At 61.2% G+C, this 18,929-nt stretch overlaps 1 protein-coding gene across 7 annotated transcripts in view; it reads right to left on the reverse strand.

Moving 5' to 3' along the window:
• G6PD (glucose-6-phosphate dehydrogenase) overlaps window positions 1–18,929 on the reverse strand; it is a 25,098-nt gene continuing 6,169 nt past the window's right edge. For 3 of the 7 annotated variants that reach the window (XM_032331603.1, XM_032331601.1, XM_032331602.1), the window contains exons 3-21: window positions 17,044–17,081; window positions 16,853–16,961; window positions 16,129–16,346; window positions 15,011–15,169; window positions 14,757–14,882; window positions 14,332–14,425; window positions 13,842–14,028; window positions 13,525–13,760; window positions 13,366–13,442; window positions 13,158–13,250; window positions 6,765–6,835; window positions 5,169–5,282; window positions 4,649–4,672; window positions 2,542–2,665; window positions 2,368–2,426; window positions 1,898–1,948; window positions 1,548–1,632; window positions 1,345–1,471; window positions 1–633 (exon numbers count right to left, since the gene is read on the reverse strand). In XM_032331603.1, coding sequence (XP_032187494.1) covers window positions 538–633; window positions 1,345–1,471; window positions 1,548–1,632; window positions 1,898–1,948; window positions 2,368–2,426; window positions 2,542–2,665; window positions 4,649–4,672; window positions 5,169–5,282; window positions 6,765–6,835; window positions 13,158–13,250; window positions 13,366–13,442; window positions 13,525–13,760; window positions 13,842–14,028; window positions 14,332–14,425; window positions 14,757–14,882; window positions 15,011–15,169; window positions 16,129–16,346; window positions 16,853–16,961; window positions 17,044–17,081 — 2,088 coding nt within the window. In that variant the 3' untranslated portion in view covers window positions 1–537. Of the gene's footprint in view, window positions 634–1,344; window positions 1,472–1,547; window positions 1,633–1,897; window positions 1,949–2,367; window positions 2,427–2,541; window positions 2,721–4,648; window positions 4,673–5,168; window positions 5,283–6,764; window positions 6,836–7,175; window positions 7,690–12,340; window positions 13,061–13,157; window positions 13,251–13,365; window positions 13,443–13,524; window positions 13,761–13,841; window positions 14,029–14,331; window positions 14,426–14,756; window positions 14,883–15,010; window positions 15,170–16,128; window positions 16,347–16,852; window positions 16,962–17,043; window positions 17,082–18,929 lie in introns of those variants that run through there. The other 4 variants (XM_032331604.1, XM_032331605.1, XM_032331606.1 and 1 more) reach the window with 3 other exon arrangements.

The following is an 18,929-nucleotide window of genomic DNA, read 5'->3' on the forward strand; positions in this document are numbered from 1 at the left end:
TTCCACTGGGGGCTACTCGTTTATTAAGAGCGCATCCCGAAGGCCGGCCCCCCTGGTGGCCGTCACAAGGCCCCGCAGCGCCCCGCCAGCCCCGCTCCGCAGGGGCCCGTTCCCGCGCAGGGCGAGGCAGGAGGCCGCCGGCTCCAGAACTGCCAGCAGGCGCGGCCCCTCGGAAGGCGTCCCACCGCAATTCGGATTGGCCGGAGAGGCGGCGAGCGGCCCCGGGACCCCAGGCCCCCCCCACCCCGCCCCGGGAGCCGCTGCCGCCGCGCGGGGGTCGGGCTGGGGCTCCCCGGGGGAGGCAGCTTGAGGAAATACGGAGAGGGGCGCCTGACCGCCCGATCAAAGCGAGCCGGGGCCGGCCCCCGCCGCCCCCTCCCTCGGTCGCGCCCGGCCCCCCCCCTCCGCCCCGGGGCACCGCGTCGGAGCCCCGACGTGCGGGGCCAGAGCGCGCTCGTCCGGCCTCGGGCCCGCAGCGGCGCCTCCTCCCGGCCGGGCGCACGCGGCCTCCCTGGGCTGGTCCTGCGCCCGGCCCGGCTAGCGGGCCGTGGTCCTCCTCGGGATGCAGCCCTCCATCTCCAGCGCCTCGGGCCAGCCTTCGTACTTGTTGGTGTGCTTGCTGTTCTTCACATGCTGCGGGTTGGGGGCGGGAAGCCCGGCCTGAGCCCTCGGGCGGAAGGGACGCCGGAGCAACCGTGCGCGCTCAGGGCACCCCCGCCCGCGGCCGTCCGTCCCCGCGGCCCGATCCCGCCATCTGCAGCAGGGCAAGCGCTGCACAGGCCTCTCCTGACCCCACGGGGGGGGGGGGTGTGGGCGCCGCACGCCCGGGAAGGCGAGGAGGGAACGCGATGTCCGTTCCGCCCGCACCTGACCCGCAGCGAGCCGCTGGAAGCTTCAGAAGAACAAAGCCAGAGGGAACATTTCATCTCTTTTGTGGCCGCCAGAGCCTTCCAGAAACCATGGGAACAGCCCATTTGTCTCCTCTGGCTGTGCGTGGGGGTAGGGGTGGGGCCGGGCTGGGGGGCGCTGGGGCTTTTAACGGGCCAGGAGCCTCCCAAAGAGGAGGATGGTGCCTGGGCCCTCCCAGCCCCTCGCAAGGGGCTTGACATGGTGGGTCTGGGGGACATGGTGGGTCCCTTGACAAGGGGCAGGGTGAGGCGGCCTGCAGGGTGAATTGGGGCACTGGGTCACAGCAGGAGGAGACAGCACTGAGCATCTGGAAGGCGCCCGGGAGAAAGATTTCCTAATCATGAAAGCTTTCCCCGTGCAGACGGCAGATTCGGGGGACCCTGAGGTGAGGGCTGGGGCATGCTGGTGGGCTGGAGGCAGAGGGGTGGGAAATACCTGCTCGAAGGGGCTCTTGTTCTGCACGCCCTTGGCCCCCACAAACACCCAGCTATCGCGGAAAGCCAGGCCGTTCGCGTGCTTGCTGCCCAGATCGCTGAAAAGCTTCCTGGTCTCTTCATTCATCCTGCCGCACACAAGGAAGAGCCTCAAGTGGCCACCGTGGCAGCGTGAGGCTGAGGCCAGCCTTGGCAGTCACTTACTTGGTGGCTGGGTCGTCGTAGGATGCCACAAATACCAGGGTGCCCTCATGCAGCGGCCGAATAAACTTCAGCAGGTCGCCGACATCTGGGGTGACAGGTCCCATGAAACACGAAGCATCGGGCAGCACGGGGTGCCCACCCCAACCAGCCCCCGCTCTCCAAATAAGGAAACTAAAAGAAGGGATCAGGCCAGGGACACACCCACGAAGGGTCGCCATGGGAGTGCAGGGACAAACTGGTACGGCAACCCTGATGAGTGTACACCTGTCCCTGCCTTTTCCGAACCCAAGGAGCCAGAGCCACGGGCAGAGGGTGGCACGTCAGCGATCTGGCGATACATGGCGACTCACCTCCTGCCCACATGTCAAAGGCCCGGGCCTCGATGAGCTCGCCGCTGACCCCTGCGGTGACAGGGAGGGAGGGGGTCCTGCTACTCGAGCTGCCGGGCAGCTCCACCCGACCACCGCAGCCCCCCTTGAACGAGGCTAAGGACATGGCCCTGGCCACTGGGTGCAAACCTTCTGGAAGCTTTCTTTCACACCCCCTGTGCCCCTTCCAGCTTCCTGGAAACTTCTGGTTCTTTATTGCTACTGTGCTTTGCTTACTGGGTCACTTCTTCTGTGGAACCTTCAGATTGCATGAACATGAACCCCTGCCTAGGCCTCCCTGGGAATTCCCAGAGGGGCGGGCGGGGAGGAGAGGGCTGAGGCGAATGTCCAGATGCCTCCTCATGGGGAGGGCACGAGGAAGGAGGGGGGCAAGCCATGGCATGGCCCTGCTTCTCTGATCGCAACTCTGACCCCACATCGCAAGGACTCACCATTCACCAGGGCGATGTTCAGTCCACGACCCACGTTGTCCTGGACACTGCTCATGAGCCTGCCGGGGTGGGGGTGGGGGGCAGAGCCCTCAGATGGCACGTTTGCTCCGCCGTCCTTCACAGATCCAGCTTCCAGTCTCCCGTCCCCCCCACCGGCCACCCCGAGGAGCTCACATCTTATCTTCGAGGCAGATCTTCGGTCCGATGACATTGGCAGCCCCACTGACCATGCGGAAGGCTAGGTGCTCCTCGGGGCATGGCTGGGGCAGGCCACACTTGTACTTCCTGGCTCGTGGCTCTGAGCATGAACAGCAGGAGTGACCCATGGGCCTGGCCCTGGGGTCACCTGAGATCTGAGACAGGAAGGGCAGGACCAGCCCACAGGGAGGAATGAGTGGCCACAGAACAGGGGACCAACAGGGGACAGAGAGGACATGGCTCAGGCCAAGGCCAGGGACACTTACACAGACACTCTGTGTCCTGCTGGGGCTGGCCTCAGGGCAAGGTGACAGGGATCTTAGGGAGGCTTTTCTGCCACCGGTGGGAGAAAAGAGGTAGGAGGGCTGGCCTTGGCTGTGGCCTTGCAGGGAAGGAGCACGGGTAGGGGAGGAGGGAGCAGCTGGGACAGTGACTCAGGGAAGTGGCGGTGAGGAAAGCACCTGACTCCCTCCCTTGGGCAGAGGTGGGAGGATCAGAGGCGGGGCTGTGTTACAGGTTAAACCGCAAAAGATGTCCTAACTCCCGCCATCTTCGAATATAACCCTACTTGGAAACAGGCTCACTGAAGGCCTGGTCGCTTAAAATGAGCTCATTGTGGGGTTGGGTTAGTTAGTTAAGCCTAAATCCAAGGACAAGTGTCCGGTTCATGGCATTTGAGTCCAGAGGCCCAGGGACACTGGAGGCGGGGGGTGGGGTGCTGGCCGTGGAACTGGGTAGCGAAGGGAGGCTGTAGAGGTCTGTGGAGCTGGGGCGCCTGGGCGGCTCAGTGGGTTAAGCTCTGCCTTTGGCTCAGGTCATGATCACAGGGTCCTGGAATCAAGCCCGCATCGGGCTCTCTGCTCAGCGGGGAGTCTGCTTCCTCCTCTCTCTCTGCCTGCCTCTGCCTACTTGTGATCTCTGTCTGTCAAATAAATAAAATCTTAAAAAAAAAAAAAACCCGGGGAGCAGCGAGACCAGGCCTAGATGGTCTCTCGGGAGTGCCGACAGAAATATGGATGTTCAAGGCGCTTCCTGTGTGAGCCTAGGGTGAACGGCGCGGGGAGCTTGTCGTGACTGTGGCCGGTGTGCGGTGGCCATGGGCTGTGGTCTCGGGTGGAAGTGGGAACGTGTTACTGGGCACTGGAGGAAAGGCGGGCCTCATCATAAAGTGGCAAAGAACTTGGCCCAGTCTGGTTCTGATGTCTGAGGAGAGGAGAACTTGTAGACACTGAACTGGGAATACCGAGCTGAGATTTCCAAACACAGCCTGGTTTCTCCTTGATGCTTGCAGTAAGATGTGAGGAGAGAAAGATAAACCGGAACGAGAATCGAGAATCGTTAAGCACAAAGGAACCAGAATGTGAGAACCGGGAAAAGACTCAGTCTAAGTGCGCTGGTGTGGTCGCAGGACCGATCGCTAACAAGCGGAGGCACGTGACTCACGGTTCTACTTGGTCCTGTCCCCAAAGTCAGGAATCGAGGTGGGATTACCCAGAAGAGGTCTGCAGGGCCCTCCTGTCTCACACCTTAGAGTCTCATGAATCGCACAAGACACCAAGAAGGTTTTCGAAAATTTTATACCAGGAGAAACCCTGCCATCCTGGGCTGAAAAGGACAGAGAAAGGACAGAAGGCAGCAAGGGTGGCTCTGAGGGCGGAGCAGCGGCTGCAGAGGGCAGAGTCAGCACAGGCCCAGAGGGTAGGACTGCCTCCCCAGGAGCGCACCCTGCTCCCCCACCAGCTCCAGTGGGGCCAGAGGACAGAGCATTGGGCCTCAGAGGAGGCCTCTCAGGCCTTGAATCCTGACAGCATTTGCCCTGCTGGGTTTCAGACTTGCTGGGACTGGTGACCCCCTTATTCCTTCCAGTTTCTCCCTTTTGAAATGGAAAGATCTATCCTAGGCTTGTCTCACCAGTGTATTCTGGAAGCAGGGAACTGGTTTTCTAGGTCTGCAGCTGGCAAACAGCTGCAGCGGGCTGTGATGGCTAGTTTGGGGGGGCGCACAGGGAGAACAGAGACTCCGGAAGTCTTGAGGCAGGCGGAGCTGAGAGCTGGGAGGACTGGGGAGGTGACAGTAGCCTTACCTGCGGTCCCTGAGTTCTCTGCGCCTGTGGGGAGAGAGAGTTGCTTGTGTTAGGGTGGAGGCCTCCAGGGGCTGGCAGCAGGGCATCCTGGTCCTGGCCCTGTACCATGGACTTGAGATGGGGGGCTGGTCAGGCTCAGGGGCTAAGCCAGACTCAACAACCCCCCCCCCCACCCCGCATGGCTCCAGGAAAAGGGTCAATGGCACTGTAAACAACACCCAGCGCCCCCTCCCCATTCCAGAGGCCGGGGGAGAGCCCACAGGGAGCAGCCAGGCTGTCGTCCCAATGTCTGGAGGTCCCCCTGCCCCTCGCTCAGACTCCGCTGACTCCAACAGGGCCCAGGGTTTTAACTGGCAGAGACGGGAGCAACTGGGTGATAGGGGGAGATGACCCGAGGGCAGCTAGATGGGGCCTGGCAGAAAGAGACATCCCCACCCCCGAGCCTCTGCCCCTAGGCCCAGAGTGCCCCCCCGCCCCCGAGTGGCAGCCACTGCAGAGCGAGGAGGCGTCCCACACTTACTGGCGAAGAGCTGCTGGATGCGAGGAAAGCCACTGCCAGGCCCGCCCAGGAGGATGCTGATCACGATCCACGTAAGGCCCACGGTGACAACCAGGGCCACAATGCGGAGGGGGCCTAGAGGCAGGACAGACAGGGTAAGGCCACCCTAAGCCTAACCCTGGGGCCTCTCAGGACTGCATCTTCCCGCCACTTGGAAGAACTGAGCAGAGGACCAGAAGGTGGGGGCCTGCTGCCATCCACGAGGCCTGGGGGTGGGGGGGACTCGAGCCTGTAGGCGGAAGGAGGACCCTGCATCCAGGGCTTTCAGCTGGGTCCTCTGCGGCAGGTACCGAGCAGACATGACCGCTCCAGAGGCTGCCAGCCTCCCTCAGGAGTCCCCAAACTTTATGTCTTGGTGGCCACCAACATATTCACATCCCACCCGTCCTGTTCTCTTTTTCTCCCGTCATGATGAAGGAGAGGGTCCCTGCTCCTTCCAAAGACCAGTTCCTGCAGCTGCTGTGGAGCTGGACCTGAGCTCTCCTCCCGAGAATCGTTATCCGCTATTTCTCCTTGACCTGCAACACCTCCCATCGTAAGACAGCACAGGAGAGACCGTCAAATCACATCCCTATCCAGCCACTGACCTCTCTCCCTCCCTTCCTCTTCCCCAGTCTCACCAGCCACTCTCTTCCAACCTACTCCGGTGTGGCCTTGTCTCCATCAGCCCACCAAAACAGCTTGTGGCCAAGGTCATATATGATCTTCTTGGGGTCAACTTCCTGGGTCACCTGTCAGCCCCAATGTTCCTGACCTCTCAGTTGACCGCCTGGGTCCTCCTGCTGGAAACACTTCAGTGGCTTCTGTGGCAGCACATCTTAACCCCCCACCTGGGTGCTCCTCATCCTCCCTTAGATTGCCCTCTCCTCTCCCCTGAAATGCTGGCCACACCCAGCTTCCGGCCCAGGCTGTTTTTTCTGCCTACGGTCTACTCTCCGGATAGGTGCCCTCACCTCCTGGCCCCCAATTTACCTACAAAGCAGTATTTTTTTGCTCCAGCCCTCGAGGATCTTGAGGCCACACCCTCCCAGCCCGTTCCTAAGCAGCGGCTCTAGTGGGATACATTTCCAAGCAGCCCTGAATTCCAGTTCTTGAGTTCGGCTCGGCATCACCCACTCTCATCTGTTCCTCCCCCAGCCAAGCCACCTGTCTTGCTGTCGGGTGGGCCTAGGGCAGGTTTTCTTATCCAGCCCCATCGCTGCTCCAGTCAATTTCCACTCTAAGACCACGCCCCTCCGCGACTGCACCCCGCCCCCCTTTCCTAGCCGCCATGCTCCCTGAAGCCTCTCCCACAACTCGTTTTTTCAGACAGCGGTTACTCAGTTACCCGAGTTGGGAGAAATCGACTTCCCTGATCCTCATTTCACAGCTCTTAATTCCTGGGAGGTGAAAGGATTTACTCGAGGTCACAGAATGGGTGTTTGTGTAGGGCCCTCCATTTACAAAACCACATTCATCTGTCCACCCGGGCTCCTCCAGACACAGACCTCCGGACATCTGAGCCTCCAGTCTGGTCCCTTTTCCAACTACCTCCCGTTCACTGTGGAAGCCACCCACCTGCCAACCTCATGTCCACTTCTCCCGCTGGGTTGGGGCTGCCGGCAGGAGCACTGCTTGGGGACCGTGCGCTGTGGGAGCAATACAGCAGAAGAGCAGGTTTGGGTGGAACTCAAGGATGGCCCTGGGCTTGGCCCCTGCTGCTGGGAAGACGTGATCGGTGCACCGGCTTGCTTGTCCAACGAGCTGGTGAGGCTCGTAGAGCACGCGGAGAGAAGCGCTGCCAGGACAGGAGAGTCCTCTGGAACCCGTCGGTTCACGATCGTGCCCACGGGAGCCTCTGGGGCCGCGAAGAAAAGGTGGTTCTCCCGGACATGGGCCTCCTTCGTGGGAGGCCCTGAACTCGGGCCGTCCCCCAACCTCCAAGGCTGGGGGACACAGACGACACGGGCTAGGCTGGTCTAGACTTGCCTGGCCGTGGGGGAGATGCAAGCTGGGGTGGGAGGCAGCCCGGTCAGGCCAGCTGCCCTGCTGTACTCCGCGACGGGCAGCGAGAGAGGTGCGCAGCTCCGCGGACCCGCACGGCAATGGCGGTCCGGGGCGGGGCCACAGCTCGCAGGCACCACCCCTGCCACCCGCTCCCGCCCTGCCGCCGCGCGGTCCAAGGGTAGAAGACCGTGGAGTCCCCGCCCCCAGGTCCGCGGGTCCCGCCCACAGGCCCGCCTCCAGCAGGCGTTTTGGCCGTGGTGGGAGGGGGCCTCTGCTCCGGTCCCGCCCCTGAGTGTTCTCTGGTTCCGCCCCCGGCATCAGCACCGGAGGAGCTGGGTGGTGTCGGCGGGATCCTACTTCCGCTCCGCCGCAGAAATCTCCCCTCGCGCTCCTCTAAAGTGGGAGCTGCCTGCTCCGAGGACTGGGGTTGAGCTCCTGGCCTGTGGTCGGATTTCTGAAGCCTGGACGAAGCGACCGTATCTAGGGGTGTAATTAGAAATTGTTGGGGGGAGGGGCGCCTGGGTGGCTCAGTGGGTTAAGCCGCTGCCTTCGGCTCAGGTCATGATCTCAGGGTCTTGGGATCAAGCCCCGCATCGGGCTCTCTGCTCGGCGGGGAGCCTGCTTCCTCCTCTCTCTCTGCCTACTTGTGATCTCTCCCTCTGTTTCAAATAAATAAATAAAATCTTAAAAAAAATTGTTGAGGGGGGGGCGCCTGGGTGGCTCAGTGGGTTAAGCCGCTGCCTTCGGCTCAGGTCCTGATCCCAGGATCTTTGGATCGAACCCTACATCGGGCTCTCTGCTTCACGGGGAGCCTGCTTCCCTTCCTTTCTGTCTGCCTGCTTATGATCTCTGTCAAATGAATAAATAAAATCTTTTTGGAAAATTGACATGTGTGTCTTTAGAAAGCTGGAGACACAGTGGAGTCCACGGGAAAACGGAGAAGGTGAGCAGGCCGAGGCCAGAGTGACGCCTTCCCTCCCACCCTGTTTTCCAGACGGAAGCACGTCCACGTGCTGTCGCCGGTCGCAGACTACGGAGGACTCGCTCCCGCCCTCTCCCCTCCCCTCCCGCGGGAAAGGCCGCCGCACTCGGCCCAGCACGCCCCCGTCACGCATCGCCGGGAGAGCAGCACCGCCATCGGGCGGGCCCACCTTGCTCTCTGGAGGGCAGCGCCCCGGCGGCAGCAAAGCCCAGGAACACGGCGTGCCCTGACCCGCCCACCGCGCCTGCGGGAACCTTCCCAAGTGAAGAATCCAAAACAGAGAAAGCTTGTAGCGCCGGGCAGCGACAGCTCGGGCTAGGATCCAGTACCTTCTCGGTGGGAGGAAATGAGTTCCAGGCCCTGCTGCTGCAGTCCGCGCTTAGCCTTTTTTTCTTTCCCTTCTCATGGAATTTGGGATCCGAGCGAATGCGGACCACCCGTCAAACTCTCCCAAGTCTTCCCGAACCACAAGGCTTGCAGGCGCCGACGCCGGCAGAGGGAGCTCCTGCGGCCCGCGCTCTCGCTCTGCCCGCCAGGCCCGGGGCACCCGCCCGCTCGGTAGTTCAGAGACGACCGTGTTTACATCTTGCCCGGGGCGGGAGTCTCGGAGAGGCTGCTTTAATGAGTCCCCCTGAGGGGCCAGAGGCACAACCGCACCACCGCCGTCCCCACAGCTACCACGCAAGAGACGGGATCCGCTCCAGGTCGTCGGGCCTGCGCGGCAGCCTCGCCCGACTGCCGGCTCCGCTCGCGGACTGGTTTTCAGCCAGGACGGGCAGCGCGTAGCCGCCTTCACGTCTCCGCCCAGCCCGGTGCGGGCAAGGCCGTGAGGGGACACAGAACCTCTCCTCCAGGCGTCCCTACCTGTGCCCGCGTAGTCCCCGTAGCTGAGCTGCCAGTGGATGTCCTCAACAATCCTGTCACCTGCTTCTCTCAGTAGACACCGAAGCAGAGTTAACAGCGGATGGGGACCAGCTAAGGTCCCATCGCCTGGGACCTCTCGCTTCCCCTCTAGATGAGGCGACCAGACCTCAGGCGACAACTGATTTCTCCCACGCAGTCCTTCCTGCCTCCACCTGTCTTTAATAACCAACAGCTTAAGGGACAGCGAAATGTCCTCGGTAGCCCCTCAGTCCAGTCCACAGAACAGGGTTAGACTGTCCTCATCCAGGCTCTCAGGTCTCTCCTCAGTGCCGCCTCCTTCTCCCTTCAAGCCAAGGGCTCAGGTCTGGCCGAGCACCGGAATGCGGTCCCAGGCTTGAGTGCCCCGCAGCGCTGCTCACGCGTGTGTCGGGGCTCGCGCTCTGTCTCCGGGTGGGAACCCAGATCTGAGCTAACAGCTGAACGACCTCAACAGTCCCCTGCTGCTCCACCTGAGGCTCACCACCATGCCTTGAGTGGGAAGGGGACTCAGCACAGTCACCTGGAGCTGAGGGGACTGCTGGCTATCCTCACCTGCGGCTGCTGCCATCCATCCCATGTAAGCACAGGGACGTAAGGTGACAGATGGGTCTCCTCACCGTGTCTGTCATCTCTCTTCCCCGTTACAGACCCCCAGGACTGAGGGGACACTCGTCTTAGTTCAGCGAGGCCCAAGTTCTGTATCAGATGGCAATCGGAGCTGAGGTGACAGCTTAATGCCCTCAGTTGGGACTTCTCTGTCTTCCCCATTGCAGGTTCCTAGAGCTGAGATGACAGGTGACTGTCATCAGGTCCCTCTCTCTTCCTCAGTCACCCAGGGGTCAGGTGACAGTTGACTATCATCACCAGGGCCCTTACGTGTATGCCCTGGTGTGGTGCTCAGATCTGGGGTACCCTCACCTGGACCCTTCTGCCTGTCACACCACTCTCCGCACACATACCTGGTCATCATGTGTTGGGGGCCCCAGAGGAGTTAGGTCCCTCTTCTACTTTAGACTCCCGCTGCTCCCCTTATGTGGATCCTCCCACATTCCCAGGGGAATCCTCCCTGGTGATGCCATGCCAGCAGGTCCCCCAGGGAGCCTGGGGACCCAAGAGGACAATCCCCAGAACACCGCTCTCCTGGGTCACCCAAAGTCTAGGAATGTCTGTGGGTCTCTGCAGAGGACTCTGAGCTTGAGGACCCTCCCAGGGTCCGGACCGACTCCCGCATCTTCATTTATTTGACGGCTCCCGACCTCCAAGGGCTTGAAGTTATGCTCAGGTCTGTGTTTTGGGGATTAGTGAGATTCCAGGAAGGCTGAGAACTTAGAGTAAGCAGAACAGCGCCCTCTGGTGGTAAGCGGGGAAAGGCGTGGTCACATCTTCAGGGACTCCCGCTGCCCCATTCCTTTTGTCACCCCAGCTCATCAGGCATGAGGCTGCTCTGCAGTCAAGGGCAAGACCCTTGGCAGCTCCGTGGGAGCCAGAGGGCTACAGCGGAACCTGCAAGTCCCTAGGCTGGCCTCCTCTAGCTCCTGCGGAGGCCTTTGCCACCGCCCCCTCTCCAGGAGGTCCCAGGCACCAGGAGGGACCAAGGCCACTGCCCGCAGGGTGGAGCCTGGCCTCCAATCCTGTCCACATGGAGTCTTCTTGGCTGCTCTGCATGGACCTGGGCTGGGGTGGATCTTGAGGTCAAGAGCCCACTGAGGAAAGTCACCATTTAGGGGTATGTGATTTGTCCTAACCCCACAGAGCTCCCACCTTCCCTGTTTGGTGACCTCAGTGACCTCCCTCCTTACCCCATCTGAGTGTACCACCTGTCCTGGTCACAGGAGGGGATGGGGAGAGTGCAGATAGCATCCAGGAGGGCCGCTCACGTACAGGGGCGACACATTCCCCTGGCTTACGGAGCGGAACAAGCCAGCCTGCCAGTAGTTTTTTATCCACGTATGGCTCCCACGTGGGAGCCTTGGCTCCCCCCGCCCCCCACCCCCGACCAGCCAGCACTCCACTAGACTGCGCCCGTCTCCCTCGCCCTCACCAGGCTCTCCAGCTGGTTCTCGCCCGCAGGACCAGGTAAGGTTTGGATGGCTGGAGTGAAAAGCTCCAGGTAATTGCTTCCCCAACAGGAGTGGGTAGAGAGGGGCTGAGCCCTGACAACCACGGAGCCCTGGGCTAAGTCTCCTCCTCCCAGGGAGCGGAGCCTACCCACTCTCCCCCGCCACCCTGAGTGATTTTCTGGACCACTTGTTCCCTCCATAAAATGTGCTGCCATCTGATCATTCTGTCCTTTCGTTCTGGGCTGGCTGCACCTCCCAGAGCCCCGGGCGCTGGTGCTGCACTATTGTTGAGTAGGGCTGCGGGGGAGGGGGGCACATGGGAGTGTCCTGGGACGAGCACCCCCCCACCCCCCAACCGCAACCGCCGGGATCCCTGGAACGTGGCCTTATTTGGAAAGGGGACTGTTTACAGAGGTAATCAAGGTTAAGTCAGATGGAGGTCACGGAAGAGAACGGACCCTAATCTGACAGGACTGCTGTCCTAAGAGGAACCAAGAGACACACAAGCACACAGGGCAGAACGTAGAGTTGGGTGCAGACACTGAGTGATCTGTCTGCCAGCCACGGAAGGTCCAGGATGCCGCCACAGTGGGAAGAGGCAAGGTGGGCCCCTAGAATCTTCGGAGGGAGCCCGGCCCAGCCACACCCGGATTTCCCACTTCCGGCCTCGGGAGCCATGGGAGGACACAGTCTTCGGCTTCCCGTCCCGGGCCCGTGCGCCTTGTCGCAGCTATGCCCCCTCCCCCCCGCCCTGGCATCCGGGGTCAGTCACAAGAGCCCACTGCCTCTCTTTCCTAAACACTTCTGGCCTCCATGGATTGGCATGTAAAGGCCCTCAGCGATTCTGGGATGAGTCCTCACTGTGGTGGGGACAAGGTCAAGGCAGAGGAGGCCCATGTGGGCAGCAAGTGCGGCAGAGTGAATGTGGCCCGACCTCCATGGCCTGGTGACAAAACCCTGCGGAGGACTGAGGGAGGAGCACAGGTGAGTGTGGGGGGCCCTCGGGGAGTGGGGCTCAGTCACGACTAGATGTGGGCTCAGGGTTAGGCCTGGACTGCCAAACCCGCGCTGGGGAGAGACGTGGCTGATGAGAACCGGGTGGTGGGATTCAGGCAGCCGTGGGCCCTTGGTGGGCCGGGCTGGCCCAGGCGCCCTCCTGCAGGGTAACAGGGTCAGAAGGAAACAAGCAGGGAGCAGGCGGGTGTGTTTGTGGATTTAATGGCAGGGGCTGGCTGTTTCTGCTTTTCCAGTGGTGAGTGGGCGGGCCATGGAGTGCAGAGTTGGGGAGTGCTGGGTGGGGGGAGGGCAGAGGGGCATCCAGGAGGCCCGAGACACCGGGGGCTGCAGAGCAGCACGGAGGTCCCTTCCAGCGGGTGACCAGGAATGTCGAGTGGCACTGAGACTGGTGTGAAAACGCTTGAGCCCGTCCCCTCAGGTCCGAGGACCTCGCTCACAGCCAGCAGGAGTGTGCGGTTGGCCCCTGGCCCACAGATGCCTGCCCACTGCCCCCCTCTGACGTCCTTCACCCCTGCCCTGGGTGGAGGAGCCCAGGACAAATGGGAAAGCCACTCTACTTCCTTCTGTGGAGGCTCAGGCCAGTGGACAGAAGCTGGCTCAGGAAGGGCCAGTGGCAGCTAGAGACGGTCACAGCGCGAGTCTCGAGCGCTTTGCTAGTGGCGGAATGTACTGGGCCCGGGCTGGCCGGGGCCGGGAATGTGAGGCCGAGGCCTGTGGCCCCGGAGCACTCCCGATGCGAGGCTGGGGTGACGGGCAAGTGGGAGGGACAAAGACGGGGCCGAGGTGGGCGGGGTGGGGACCTGGGGCTCAGGGCTCAGAGCTTGTGGGGGTTCACCCACTTGTAGGTGCCCTCGTACTGGAAGCCCACTCTCTTCATCAGATCATCTGCCTCCGCGGGGCCTCGGCTGGGAGAGTGACAGGCAGAGGGGAGCTGTGAGGGCGCCCCGGGGCCCCTGCGAGCCGTCCCTGGCCCCCCCACAGCCCCCCCGCCCGGCCCCTTACCTGCCGTAAACGTAAGGGATGGGCTGGAGCCTCTCGCGCTCGATCTTGTGCAGCAGCGGCGTGAAGATCCGCCAGGCTTCCCGGAGCTCGTCACTGAGGGGACACCGCACAGCTCTGGGGGTGCTGGTGGGGGCACGGGGCCGCGGCCCTGCCGTTTGGAGCCCAGCCCCGACCCGGTGCGCACCCGGGGCCCAGGGGCGCCCCTCACCTGCGCACGAAGTGCATCTGGTTCCCGCAGAAGACGTCCAGGATGAGGCGCTCGTAGGCATCGGGGAGCTTCACGTTCTGTGGGGGGAGGCTTTGTGCTGTGGCCGCCCGAGCCTGCGGCCGCCCCCCTCCTGCCCACCGCCCGGGGCCAGGCGCCCACCTTGTATCTGTTGCCGTAGGTCAGGTCGAGCTCAGACTCCTCGGGGTTGAAGAACATGCCGGGCTTCTTGGTCATCATCTTGGTGTACACGGCCTCGTTGGGCTGCACGCGGATCACCAGCTCATTGCGCTTGCACTGCTGCCGGAAGATGTCGCCGGCCACGTCGCGGAACTGCAGCCGCACCTCGGCCTTGCGCTCGTTCAGTGCCTTGCCGCAGCGCAGGACGAAGGGCACCCCTGTGCAGGGCGCGGCGGCGTCAGGCGGGAGAGGGCGCAACGGGGCGTGGGGGCCGCACCCCGGGGTTGGGGGGCACCTACCGTCCCACCTCTCGTTCTCCACATAGAGCACGACGGCCGCGAAGGTGGCCGTGGTGGACCCGCGCGGCACCGTGGGGTCGTCCAGGTAGCCTTTCGTGGACTCCCCCTCTCCGCTGGGGTTCCCCACGTACTGGCCCAGGACCACGTTGTCTGCCTGCACCTCGGAGATACACTTCAACACCTTGACCTGGGAGCGAGCCGGGAGAGAGGGGCTCCTTGGGCGAGGGTGGCAGACATGTGGAAGCTGGGGCACCACGCACGGCGGGCTTCCCGGCGGTGTGACCAGCCAGCACACATGGGGGGACACACGCCGTCTGCGTGGCTCACCATGCAGAGCCCGTGGCCGCGGCCCTCCCATCCGAGGACTCCCTGGGACCACCCAGACCCGCCCTCCTTTTCTCCAGAAGGAGAGGCAGTGGGTGAGCCCGGGAGTCAGAAGAGCCCCCTGCAGTCCTGGCGGCGGGGGCCAGAAGGGGATGCCTCAGGGCACCTTCTCGTCCCGGACATCGTCCGAGTCAGTGGAGGCCGGCTTCTCCATGGCCACAAGACACAGCATCTGCAGCAGGTGGTTCTGCATCACGTCCCTGCGGAGGGAGGCGCAGGTGGGCTCGGCTCGGGGCCTTCGACCGGGGCCGGAGGCGCAGGGGGGCTTAGCAGTTCAGACAGGGCTCTCCAGCAGCAAGCCAGGACATTGGCTTCCTGAGCCCACGTCTACCCGTGGAGGTCCTCTCAGGCAAGGAAAGAGATAGGGACACCCCTCTTTGCAGCTGACGCTGACTGCTCAGTCACCCACTCGTGAATCTCAATCTTGGGGGAGGAGGAGCCCCCAAGAACAGGGAGTGGTGACCCCGCAGAACAGCAAGATCGCACCCCTTGCCTGTGCTGACGCCCCGGGAAGGGGAGACACACGCTCACCGGATGATCCCGAATTCGTCGAAGTAGCCCCCGCGGCCCTCGGTGCCAAAGGGCTCCTTGAACGTGAGAATGACGCAGGCTATGTTGTCCCGGTTCCAAATGGGGCCAAAGATCCTGTTGGCAAACCTGCAGCGGGGGCAGTGTGGAGTGCGCTGCTGTACTCTGGGGTGCAACAGCAGGACGGGTGGGGCCCCACGAGTGCCCACCCCATACCCAGCATCCGTCCCCACCCCGTCGCCCAGGCCCGGCCCCACCTCAGCACCATGAGGTTCTGGACCATCTCCTTGCCCAGATAGTGGTCGATGCGGTAGATCTGGTCCTCACGGAACAAGGAGGAGATATGGTTGGACAGCCTGTCGGAGCTCTGCAGGTCCCTCCCGAAGGGCTTCTCCACAATGACACGGTTCCAGCCTCTGCGGGAGCCCAGAGCTGTGTCACTGTCACCCTGCACCCTTCCTCGACAGCAAGGGCTGGCGCCTCATCTCCCCCGAGGTCTCCGTCCTCCAGGAGAGGCAGAAGCTTCCCTCCCCGTGTTCATGCTCAGCTGGCTGTCAGAGCTCTGCTGGCAGAGTCCCCAGACCAGAGGACACCTCCTGTCCACCATGCCCTCCATGCTACACTGAAAACTTCCTCAGAAGCCCTCCCACCCAGCCGGCTGCTCGCTGGGACGAGGGCTCCAGGGTCCTGTTCCCTTCCAGCCCCGGGGGTGGGGTGGGGGTGGGGGTGGGCTGGGTCTCTGTCAGGACTAGCCCGGGAGCTGGTGGGGGAACAGGGGGAGGGGATGTCAAAGGCACAGCCGCCTCCTCAGATTTTAAAATGGAAGAACGCCCCTTTCTTGGCTAGTCCCCTTGGAGAATTGATGTACCACTCTGCGTTCAAAACCAAAACGAAATGAAAGAGACGACTGCGGGTTTGAGGGACAAGACGGACTGGCAGAGGCCAGGGCGCCACAAAGCAAAATTCTTGCGGAGCAACACCGCCACCTCGTGGTCACCAAGGGGACCGCGGGAAGCGCAGAAAAACCAGAAAGCAGACCGGCGGCAGTTTCGTGGAGCAACACCGCCACCTTGTGGTCCTCGCAGGAACAGCGGCGAGGGAAAGCTGATTTCTGGCAAGATGGGCCAGGAGGGCCCTCCGGAGGGTTTCCAAGGCAAGAAGCGCGGTAGCATTTCTGGCAAACGCTATTACAAAACCCCTGTGTTCATGCCCTATTCTCGTCTTTCAAGAGCTAACTCCTCTAGAGAACAAACAGGGGTCACCATCCTTTTCCAACTCGGTGGACTAGCTTGCCCCAGGGACTCTCGGACAACCACCAGGCCCGGCCACACCAGGAGAGGGCACACCTAAGAGGCAGGGAAAAGACAAGCCTTACGTCTGGCTCATGCAGGTCTCGTGGATGTGCTTGGTGACCGCCTCGTACACCGTGGGCGGCAAGGCCAGGTAAAAGAGGCGGTTGGCCTGTGGCCCCTGGTGGAGGGCATTCACATGGCTGTTGAGGCGCTCGTAGGAGGCCGCGTCGTCATACTGGCCAGCCACATAGGAGTTGCGGGCAAAGAACTCCTCCAGCTTGGGCTTCTCCTCTGGTGTGGCCTGAGAAAGATTGACACAGGGACACTGACCCCTGCCCGGCCTTCCCCTACTCATACTGGCGCGCTCCCTCAGAACTCAAGTCATTCGAGCACCACACCGGCTTCACCCCCATATTGTCAGCTTTACATACTTACAGGGGAGGCCGAGGCAGCACACCACCACATGGGATGGGGCCCAGCAGTCACCTCTGGCGACCCCAGGCCCTGACATGAAGTCAGATTTCGGGAGGCTGAGACCTGGCTCTCTCCAAACCATGGTGTGTTGGGGAAAGGCAGATGTGTAAGACTTTCGGGGTGAAGACACTTTTTTGGCTCTGGGCCCCCGGGGGGCGTGTACGGGAGGCGCAGCAGGGTCGAGGTCAGAGGGGAGTTGGAAACAGGGCTCCCATGCCGGCGGGCTCCCCGCACCTTGCCCTGTGCAGTGGTGTGGCTGGGCGGCGCGGCTGCTGTGGGGAAGGCAAAGGGGAGGGGCGCTGTCCCTCCTGGAGACCCCCAGAAGCCACTCACTTTGAAGAAGGGCTCGCTCTGTTTCCGGATGTCGGCCACTGTGAGGCGGGAGCGGGCATAGCCCACGATGAAGGTGTCTTCAGGCAGAAGGCCATCCCGGAACAACCACCTGAGGGCACGGCATTGCTGGGGCCAGGGCAGGGAGGGCAGGGAGGGCTGGGGACAGTGGGACAGTGCGGGGACATGCTTACCAGATGGTGGGGTAGATCTTCTTCTTGGCCAGGTCGCCCTGGGGCGGAGGGAACAGGCGTGGTTAGGAGAAGCTGGGGGCTGGGGGCATGACCTAGATGGTCTCCTCCCCTTCAGTCCGGACGCTGGCTCAGGGTCACCACTCAGCCGCAGGAGGCACCGCGACCAGGCCACCTGCCCTGTGACCACACGTACCACTCAGATCACAATCTCTGGTCACAGGGTGAGCAGGCGAAGCCACACCCAGGCCAAACGCCGGCTTCTGAACAGTGCACAGGCTAACGAAGACGCCTGAGAGCTCTCGAACCAAAGGGCATGACCTATGGCGTGAGATGCCGCTTTAGCTCAGGCCTAATGAGCTCAGGAACTGATTTACGAAGTTAGACAAAGGAGTAGAACTTTATTTTTATTTTTATTTTTATTTTAAGATTTTACTTATTTATTTGACAGACAGAGATCACAAGTAGGCAGAGAGGCAGGCAGAGAGAGAGGAAGGGAAGCAGGCTCCCCGCTGAGCAGAGAGCCCGATGTGGGGCTCGATCCCAGGACCTTGGGATCATGACCTGAGCGGAAGGCAGAGGCTTTAACCCACTGAGCCACCCAGGCGCCCCAGGAGTAGAACTTTAAAGCCAACTTTAAAGCCAAACAAATTACAAGGCAGGGAATAATGAAAAATAAACGTTACTAAAACAGAAAATAGGGGCGCCTGAGTGGCTCGGTTGGTGAAGCATGGGCCTTCAGCTCAGGTCATGATCCCGGGGTCCTCGGATCAAGCCCCGCGTAGGGCTCCCTGCTCGGTGGGGAGTCTGCTTTTCCCTCTGCTACTCCCCACGCTCATGCTCTCTCAAATAAATAAATAAAATCTTAAAAAACAAAACAAAAACAAAACCAGAAAATAAACCCTAAGAAAATATTAAGAAAGCCAAAACCTGGTGTTTGCCAAAGACGAATAAAAACACAATTTTTAAAAAATTCTAAGAATTCCACCAAAATTGCAGAAACAGGGAACTCCATTCTGGGGCAGACCCTGACTCTATAACCAGAATATATAACCCGCTCATGCACCAAAGTAAGAAGACGGCCCCATGGAAAACTGACTAGATTCTAACAAACGCACGAGAAAGTACCCAAGATCATCAGTTGAAGGGAAAAGGCAAGTGAAGCCCCTCGTGGCTGTTTTCCGGTCGTTGGGACGGCTGTAAGCCGGAAGGCCGGCGACACCAAGCATCAGAGAAATGGAGACACAGCCCAGATGCTCAAGTGAGAGATGGAGAGAAAGGCCCTATACGTTCTTTTGTTAAAAAAATTTTCATTTATTTATTTGACAGAGACGACAGCGAGAGACGGAGCACAAGCAGCGGGAGAGGGTGAGGGGGAAGCAGGCTTCCCGCTGAGCAGGGAGCCCGATGCGGGGCTCGATTCCAAGATCCCAGGATCATGACCTGAGCCAAAGGCAGACGCTTAATGACTGAGCCACCCACGCGCCCAGCCCTCTACATTCTTAAAAAGAATATTGATTTATTTGAGAGAGAGAGAGAGAGAGACACACACACACACACATACACACACACACACACACAGCACAAGTGGGAGGGGCAAAGGGGGTGGGAGAAAGAGAATCTCAAACAGGCTCCCCGCTGAGCGTGGAGTCCAATGCGGGGCTCGATTCCAGGACCCTGAGATCATGACCTGAGCTGAAACCAAGTCAGACGCTTCACTGTCTGTGCCACCCAGGTGCCCAAAAGAGTCCTATATTGTGATAAAGTTGTGCAACCTACTGCACCATTGAGATTGGTGCATTTCAGTGCATTTCAACTTGGTCCAAAAAAAACCAAACCCTGAAAAACAATAGTTGAGCAGAGAGTGGGGAGTGGGTAAAGGAAGACAG

This window comes from Mustela erminea, chromosome X (genome assembly GCF_009829155.1).
Source record: "Mustela erminea isolate mMusErm1 chromosome X, mMusErm1.Pri, whole genome shotgun sequence".
NCBI classification, from domain to species: domain Eukaryota; kingdom Metazoa; phylum Chordata; class Mammalia; order Carnivora; family Mustelidae; genus Mustela; species Mustela erminea.